An 8,712-nucleotide genomic window follows, 5' to 3' on the forward strand; every position below is an offset into this window, starting at 1 on the left:
GCCCACTACATAGGGTTGTAAAGAATAAACGAGCTGATGACTGGCAGTACGTAGAAGAGTGCCTGCCATGCAGCAAATGCTCAGGAAGTGCTAGCTCTTATTATCATCTTGGAACTCAGTCCCGGAAAATGGTGGGGGGAAGTGGTGAAGAAAAAGGGGCAGATATCAGGCTTCAGGGTAGGTTTGATGGCTCTGTGGTTTTTAGTTTGTTTTTACCATTTCTCTACTCTTAACTGGCTGTGCGATCTCAGAGGTGTGACTGAGGTGCGGATCTGAGGGCTGCCACCAGATACACTCCACCTCTTGCTGTTCCCTCTGCCTGGAATGTTCTTTCCTCAGGTAGCCTCATGCCTTGCTGCCCCACCTCCTTTAAGCCTGGACTCAAAAGTCACCTTCCCCCAAGGCCCTCTCTGGCCGCCCCATACCTCCCCAAACTCCCTATCCGTCTCCCCTACTTTATTTTCCTCCTTGGCATTTAGTAAGACATACTGTTCATTCGTCGCCAGACTGCAAGCTCCAGGGGAGGAGAGATTTCTGTCTGCTTTGTTCACTGCTACCTCCAGTGCTTAGAACAGTGCCTGATACATAGTGGGAGATCAAAAACATTTTGGGTAAATGAATGAACCTGCTTTCTTAAAGTCGTCCTGGAGTGTGTCCACCTTCAGGAAGGACGCCATCCTCAGTCCTGGACTGACTTGGCCAGGAGCTGGGGGTGGCGAGCGTAACTTGACCACTTCCAGGGTGCTCACGCTTTGCCTGATTTACCTCCAGGGCTTTACATGCGTTGCCTCATTTAATGGTTTCCTCAGCCACCCAAAGTTGGCATTTATATTATCCCAATTTTACAGATGAGGAAACCGAGGCTCACAGAGTGATTTACCTTGCTCAAGGTCACACAGCTTGTGAGCAGCAGAGTCAAAATTCAAATCCAGGCCTGTGTGAACCCAGATGCAGGGTCCTTCCCTCTGCCACACCGCCGGGGCCAGCGGGCTGCCGAAATCACCATGCAAGGTCTCACGTGCTAAATGGTAACTGTGTCACGTCTGACTCCACCCTTTCCCTCACTCTCCACATCCAGCAGCCACTGAGTCTGGTCAAATCTGCGACCCAGTTTTTTTTGTTTTTTGTTTTCTTTTTTGGCCATGCTGTGCGGCTTAGGGGATTTTACTTTCCCGACCAGGGATCAAACCCGGGCCCTCAGCAGTGAGAGCGCGGAGTCCTAACCACTGGACTGCCAGGGAATTCCCTGCAGCCCAGCTTGGGAATGGCTCTGGAAACCTTCCCTCTAACCTGCCTCTGGCCCCCAAACTAGCTCAGGGCCTTGTTAACACTCTCATGGTCCAAGGCCATGGCCTCCCAGCTAGTCCCCTGCTTCTGGTCTTAGCTTCTACCATCCAGCCTTCCTCTCACTGAGGATCAACGGCCCCGAAGCAGCTCAGGTGGCATCACTCCTGGGCTCAGAAACCTTCTCGGGCCTCCACTCCAGAATAAAGCTCAAATTCCTCAGCCGAGCATTCGAGTCTAATTCCCATCTTCCTCTCTATTCTTGCGTTGCATGAGTCTCCCCTTAAGCACACGCTGTGCTCTCCATTCTCAGCTGTCCCACACCTCCATGCCCTCGCCCATGCTGGTTCTCCTGCTAGAAATACAACCTTCCCCCAGCCTCTTCCCCAAATCCCTCCAAAATGTTAAGATCTACCTCAAATGCCATCTCCCTCTTGGCCCTCCCTGACCCTTAGGACAAGAACAATCTCTCCTTCGCCCGGTTCATCGTTTTGTGCTCCTGTGGCCAGTATCCAGGATGCTAGGTTCTCCCTCCCAGGCTGAGACTCCCTGAGTCACTGTCTAAACACACCAGTCTTCTGAAATGGATTGGTGCAGGTGTTAAGTTCTGCAGAAATTGGGCAGAAGTGTGTGTGTGTTTGGCGGGGGTGGTGCACAGAGAGGCCCACAAAAAGCTTCAAAAGGGCACTAGAGGACACATATAAAGAGCACATGATCTGGAATCAGACTGGCTGGGTTCAAATCCAGCTTTACTTCTTACTAGCTAAGTGGCTTTGGGCAAATTACTTCTCTGGGCCGCGGCTGGCTCATTTGGAAAAGGGAGGTAATTAGATCTCCTACTTCCATGAGGCGTTGGGAGGACTAAATGAGTGACCATACGTAAAAGCACTGAGGACAGTGCCTGGTCACAGTGTTAAATAAGTGCTTACTGTTGTTATTAATCAAGCCCCAGGAAGGGGCTCAGTGCTGGCAGAGGGCTGACAGTGGCTGGCACAGGCATAGCCCCCAGACTGTAGCTACTTTCCAGGTACATTTTCCATGTGCTACCGACCTACAGCCCTGTTGGAAGACGGACAGGGCAGGTGATTAGCCCCATTTTAAAGATGAGGAACTGAGGCTCACTTGGGGAAGGTGCCAGCGAGGAAGTGGTAGGGCCCGAATTCCTCAGTTCTAGTCTAGGCCTCCTTGCCCTCCACCAGGCCGTGGTGCACCTGTTGTGCGGGCCTGACATAGCAGCCAGCATGCCCCCGTGCAGGGGGGCCTGGCCGTAGTGTCCTCCCTGCCCCAATGCACACGCACCCTCCCCGCCAGGCCAGGCGCAGACCACAGCGGTATGTACACTTGGAACACACACACACACACACACACACATCTACAGAAGGGCCTGGGCCCCAAAGGTGAGGAAAACCTGTTCTGAGGAATCTGCCTAGCGAGCAAATTCCATTCCCAGACCCTTCCACAGTCGCAGGAGGGGCCCAGTGTGCGTCACAGAAGAGACAGAAAAGCAGAGATCCCTGCAAGGGGGGCAGAGAGAGGGTTGAAGCAGGAGGAGGAGACTGAAAACTTCATGTTTCTTTTTTCCATTTCAGTGACAAGAGTCACACCCGGCCTTTACATAAACATGGCCAAGGAGCCGCTCCGTCCAAGTTGAGTTTCCTCGCAGCCGCCAGGCCCCTCCACCCGGTGACCCTGACGTGCTGGGCGGGCCGGCGAGGGGCTAGCACCAGACCCTGCACAGACAAGCTGGGCTGCCCGACAACACCCAGGCCTCCCGCCGGCTGCCCTTGCTCTGCCCCATATTTATCTCCCCGCCTTCTTCATAACATATCCCCACAGCAGCCCCACACGGCCACTCCAACACGCAGAGGCAGGCACGCACACACAGCTCGCGGCTGATCTCTGGAGGCCGAGGCCCACACGGCCCTGGTCACGCCATCGCCCTCCCCACAAGTGTTTTCTGACGAGCTCGCTTCCCAGCCCAACAGCACAGATGGGCTCCCACAAACGACGTCACAAAAGAATCCCGTAGGGAATGTCGCAAACACACAACCTTCCCCTCGCTCAGCTGCCCCCGATCCCATAAACACAACCTGCATGTTCCACCCAGGGCCCCTCACACTGGTGCCAGCCACCCCACGGGTACCTGAGACACACCCTGGGGCGTCTCACTTCCTGCAGGACCCGCGGGACCTGAGTTCTAGACATGCACCACCCTGCGCCCTCCCTCCCCCGTGCCACCTGATCGTCACATGGACCCAAGAACCCATCCAGCGGGCCATCCTCTCCGAGGCTGGACCACACCTCAGCAGGGCCGCATGAACGGGACGGGACCCGACACCTTCCCACTCAGACTCAAGGGTACACAACTGCCCCCTCCAGCTGGGCACACAACACCCTGCACTCCGGCGCCCTCCACAGCACTTACCCCTCGCCAGCTACGCAGAAAACAACAGTTCCCAAATAGTTCATATGTGCAGCGCCAGACACATATGTGCAAGAAAACACACGCCGCTGTAAAACATAAAACCCCACACCTAACAAACTCCGCAGGTACTGTGCCCGGCTTCAAATGCGGACCTGTCAACCAAAGCCACAGGGCCGCATCTTGTAATTCTGTCCCACAACACTGGACCCCCTTCATCTGGCTTTCTGTCCCCATGGCCCGGGAGGGCCCTGCAGGACCCCTGGCTGCCACACCAGCCAACAGTGGTGACCAGGAGAGGTTTACCTTGCCCCACAACACAGCAGGAGACACACAAGCTCCAGGACTCACAGCCACAACCCTGCCCCGACGGCGCGGCGGCTCCGGGTCGCCTGCTCGTCCTGCGCACCCCGCACACCCCAACTCTGGGGAGCTCGGCGGCCCACCCCTCCCCCCCCACGCCTGGCTCCTACGCCATCGCCCTCCCAGCGGCTTGCAGCGCCGGCCCGGGCTCACACCCGCCCCGCCCCACCCCAACGTGCCCCACGGGGGGAGGGGGACACTGGGCTGCAGAATTAACCCTTCAAGCCGGGAATGAGCGAGGCCCTTTCCACGGCCCCAGGCGATCGCGCCCCCCCGGCCGCCGCTGGGTCGGACGCCGTACCCGGGCCCCCTTAGTCGCCCCCCCAGCGCCGTGCGCGCCTGGAGGCGGGGCCAGATTCAGCCCCCGACCCCGGAGCCCCCAGGTCAACCCCAAGGGGGAGCGGTCGCGGCGCGGGGCGCGGCCCGGGCCCCCGCGGCACCGGGCAGCGGGGAGGGGGCCCGGCTGTTGGCTCCGGTCCGCCCTGGCCCTGCCCGGTTCGCCCTGGGGCCCACCTGACTGCGATGGCGCCGCGTCCGCCAGGCCCGGCTCATCACCGTGGCCGCCCCCGGCCGCTCCGGTTTCGCCCGCCTCCAGCTCCGGCTCCGGCTCCGGCCCCGGCCCCCCCTGCGCCCGGCCCCGGCCCGGCCCCGCCGCCGCCGCCGCCGCCGCCGCCGCCGCCGCCGCTGACATCATCGGCTCCCCCCGCCCCGGTCCTACCCCCACCCCCACCCCCGGAAACAGTACCCCCCCAGCGCCGCCGCCGCCGCCGAGAGGAGACTGGCGCAGCGCAGCCGGCACAGACACCAGGCTCCGGGATCGGGCTCGGGGCGAGCGCGCCCGACGGCCTGCGCCCGGACCGACCCCGGGAAGGGAACGGCGCCACGCAGGGCGGCCGGACTGGTGGGCACCGAGCTAGGCTCGGGCCTGGCTGCAGCAGCAGCGGTGCGGGGCCGCACGACCACCCACTCCCTGGGAAGGGGTTATCCCCCCCCCTCCGCCCACTGCACGCCCTTCACTCAGTGGTGCACACCGCCCAGAGCACGCACACCCTCTCCGCAGACACACAACGTGGCAGGCTCACAATCAGGCCCAATGGGACCCGCAGACCCAGGCTCAACACACTCAAAGGGGCAGCCCTGGAGAAACACACACACACACACACACACACACACACACACTCTCCCTCTCCAGAAATGCACAGGGACCCCCCCCCGCCCCCCCCAGGCCGCGAGCTGGGAACGCCCCAGCCCTACAGAACAGGTACACGTAAATGGCTACCAGCAGAGATGAACACGCAGCTTGCTATTTTGTTCCCACCGGCAGAAATATCCACATCTATATACTCTGCGTAAATGCAGAGGACTTGGTGTGGACCTCCTGGGACAGCACCAACACCACCAGGTGGAAGCACACAGAGGAGAAACACATTCCTGAAACTCCAGAGGGACAGTCCCAGAGACTCCTCCCAGGTGTTCAAAAATTCAAAACTCAGGAGAAAGAGGAGCTGGCCCTCAGAGGTCCTTTCCATAAAACCTTTCTGAAATCGGGCAAGACATAAATAAACAAATTAACTAAAAACCGAAGATGTCTCATCACAGAGGTAGTTGAAAAGAGGAAAAAAAGAATCAGACAGACTTTGGAGTCACAAAAATGTAAAGCAAGCAGAGTTGGAAACAATGAGAAAATAGGCCCACCCCCACCTCAGGGAGGTTCCAAGGAAGAACTCCACCAGCCCTCCAACCAGCTCACAATGGCTGGAGCTCTGAAGGGCCCAGGGCCCCTGAGCCAGGAGGAGAGGAGGAAGTCCAAGGAAAGATGGTGAGTGTGGGGCGCAGGAGAGCACAGCCCCCTTCCCTGTAGCTCCTGGCTGCTCCCTTCCCCCTCCTTCTCTAAAACTTCCCAGCTTTCCTAGACACCCACAAGCGAAATTCATAATGGTGTTCCCAGATGTCCCTGGAACCTGTGACATCACACGGACACACAGCATCTGAGGTCGCCTCCCCTTCCTCAAACCAACAGAGCATCCCTGGGTCCTCTTCTTCTCCTCCCGGGAACAACTTACCCAGAGAAACACGATGCTCCAGGACCACTCACTCCCTGCTTCCTGCTTTAGAGGCTCCAGGCCCACACTGTACCACCTCATCCATCTTTCAGGCCCTTTCTAGCTCCCAAGAGTTCCTCGGCAAGACAGCCTGCCCTTCTACTGCCCTACAGGGTCCCAGAACCCAGCCTGGCATTCGCCCTACCCCAGGTCCCCTGGACTATGGCTGCCCTAATGCCCGAGCTCCTTTCTCCCTAACAGGCTGGCTGTCACCCCTACTTCAACCTGCCCGACTTCACCCAGCCATCACCGCCCTCCACTCCGTCCAGCCTCCCCTCGCACCAGCGCTGCCGGCCCTCTGATGTCACCAAGGGCCTGCTCGTGGCCCTGCTGGGTGGGGGCCTGCCCGCTGGCTTCGTGGGCCCCTTCTCCCGTATGGCTTACCAGGCTTCCCACTTACCCTCGCTGGAGCTGCTCATCTGTCGATGCCTCTTCCACCTCCCTATTGCCCTGCTGCTTAAACTGCGTGGTGACCCCCTCTTGGGACCTCCCGATGTCCGGGGCCGGGCCTGCCTCCACGCCCTGCTCAACGTCCTCAGCATCGGATGCGCCTACAGCGCGGTTCAGGTGGTGCCCGCTGGCAACGCTGCCACCGTCCGCAAAGGTTCTTCCACCGTCTGCTCTGCTCTCCTCGCTCTCTGCCTCGAGAGCCAGCGTCTCAGCGGCTATGACTGGTGTGGCTTGTTGGGCAGCACCCTGGGACTCATCATCATTGTGGGACCTGGACTAGGGACACTGCAGGAGGGGACCACAGGCCTCTACACTGCCCTGGGCTATGTGCTCGCTTTCCTGGGTGGCCTGGCACTGTCGCTGGGCCTCCTGGTGTACCGTTCCCTGGACTTCCCCTCCTGCCTACTGACAGTGGCCTTCCTGTTTGGCTTGGTGGGGCTGGTGGGCTCCGTGCCAGGCCTCTTTCTGCTGCAGACCCCCGTGTTGCCCAACGATCCTCTGAGTTGGAGCTGTGTGGGGGCAGTGGGGATCCTCGCCCTGGTCTCCTTTGTGTGTGTGAGTTATGCGGTCACCAAGGCCCACCCTGCCCTGGTGTGCGCCGTCCTGCACTCTGAGGTGGTGGTGGCTCTGATGCTGCAGTACTATGTGCTCTATGAGACCGTGGCACCTTCTGACGTCATGGGGGCAGGGGTCGTGTTGGGTAGCATTGCCATCATCACCGCCCAGAACCTCAGCTGTGAGAGGGAAGGGCAGGTGGAGGAGTGAGATCGAACTTGAGAGCCTGGGGGTGGGGGGGCGGGACTGGGTAAATAGAAGGAAAAACTGGAATACAAACATAAGAGAACAAGTGACTGGAAGAGAACTGGTGTGGGAGAGTGACACCCCTTGGAGTCAAGGGTGAATTGGGGACTTGGTGGAGAGGGACTGCCTAGAAGACTGCCTGGAAGACCTGGAACAAGCCTGGAGAGCAGCATATTTGGAGTCTAGGCTGGGGCTCGAAGGGAGGTCTGAGGAGCAGATCAAAGCGGCTGAGGCAGGCAGGCCATGAGCCACCGGGAGGATTTTTCCCTCAGCGGCAGAGAGAAAAGCCTTGGGGCTGGAGTGTCTGGGGCTTTCAGGCAAACAGAGCAAGCAGCTGCGGTGGGGGAAGGGAGTGTGTTTTCTTTCCCTGAGCGATGGTTTCCCTTCCTCGTGGTTATGCCTCCCCACCTTGGGGTGGTGACGTGATATTGACATCAAACAAGGATCACTCTGAATATAGCTGTGCAGTTGGTGTCGTCTCTGCTTTGGAAGGACAGTGTAAGTCCTACCCCCTGCTCTTATTGGAGAATCCCTTGGGATCCCCGCACACACCCCCCCCGCCCCATTTTTGAAATATTCTATAAGGGGTAGGATTTCCTAATGTTCAGATGCATTGACCCTGAGTCCCCCAGGACTTTTGTGTCCCACCCAATGGCTAATCTGCTTTTCCTGGATTGTCGCGGTCCCGTGATCTCTCCCGGACAGTGGCCAGCGTCCTTCCGGAGAAGGCCTCTGAGCTGAGGCCTCTTCGAGCGGCTCAGGTAGAGGATCCAGAACGAGAGCTCCGTACAGCGCCCCATTAGAGGCGAGGAGTTGCCTACCCGCCCCAGGAGGCCGCTCGACAGATATCAGCTACTTCCGGACAAGCAATCGGCCTCGCCATGTTAATCTGTTCTTGCATATTCAGCGCGATTACTGCATATTCATGATCAAGGACGGCCCCAGTACTCCCCCTCTTCGGGAACCCACTTGGGAGGATCCGACCGGCCCCGCCTCCTTCATTACCGAATCTCAGAACAGACCATTTACCAGCGTGGGGGGGGTGATATTAATGAGAAACTTTGGCTGAAAATGAAACCACACGCCAAACTAGAATAAAAGCGGCCTATATTTACCCTCGAATCTTCAAACCTTAAACCTCAGGGCGGGAGGTAGTAGCGAAGGGAGGCGGCGGGATAAAAAAATTCCCTTCCACTTCGTCATTTCAAAAGGTGACCCAGCCAGGGAGCCGGGGAGGGAGGATCAACGACGCGAGCGCGCGCCCCGTGCACGCCGGCGCAGGCGACCCCG

The 8,712-nt window shown here is 58.9% G+C and overlaps 2 protein-coding genes across 6 annotated transcripts in view; one reads left to right on the forward strand and one right to left on the reverse strand.

Annotated features, from left to right (window-relative positions):
- Positions 1–6,679, reverse strand: part of ZBTB4 (zinc finger and BTB domain containing 4) — a 16,792-nt gene extending 10,113 nt beyond the window's left edge. Inside the window, exon 1 of one of the 5 annotated variants that reach the window (XM_036835679.1) lies at positions 6,572–6,679. The gene's annotated coding sequence lies outside the window, so the exon portion shown is untranslated. Of the gene's footprint in view, positions 1–4,012; positions 4,136–4,582; positions 4,727–6,571 lie in introns of those variants that run through there. The other 4 variants (XM_036835675.1, XM_036835676.1, XM_036835677.1 and 1 more) reach the window with 4 other exon arrangements.
- SLC35G6 (solute carrier family 35 member G6) overlaps positions 1–8,519 on the forward strand; it is a 10,373-nt gene extending 1,854 nt beyond the window's left edge. Inside the window, exons 2-6 of the mRNA XM_036838172.1 lie at positions 4,329–4,544; positions 4,611–4,709; positions 4,812–5,012; positions 6,373–7,920; positions 8,128–8,519. Of these exons, the coding sequence (XP_036694067.1) occupies positions 4,329–4,544; positions 4,611–4,709; positions 4,812–5,012; positions 6,373–7,386 (1,530 nt within the window). The 3' untranslated portion in view covers positions 7,387–7,920; positions 8,128–8,519. The remainder of the gene's footprint in view (positions 1–4,328; positions 4,545–4,610; positions 4,710–4,811; positions 5,013–6,372; positions 7,921–8,127) is intronic.
- Positions 8,520–8,712: the final 193 nt, after the last annotated feature.

The sequence above is a fragment of the Balaenoptera musculus genome, chromosome 20 (genome assembly GCF_009873245.2).
Source record: "Balaenoptera musculus isolate JJ_BM4_2016_0621 chromosome 20, mBalMus1.pri.v3, whole genome shotgun sequence".
NCBI lineage: Eukaryota > Metazoa > Chordata > Mammalia > Artiodactyla > Balaenopteridae > Balaenoptera > Balaenoptera musculus.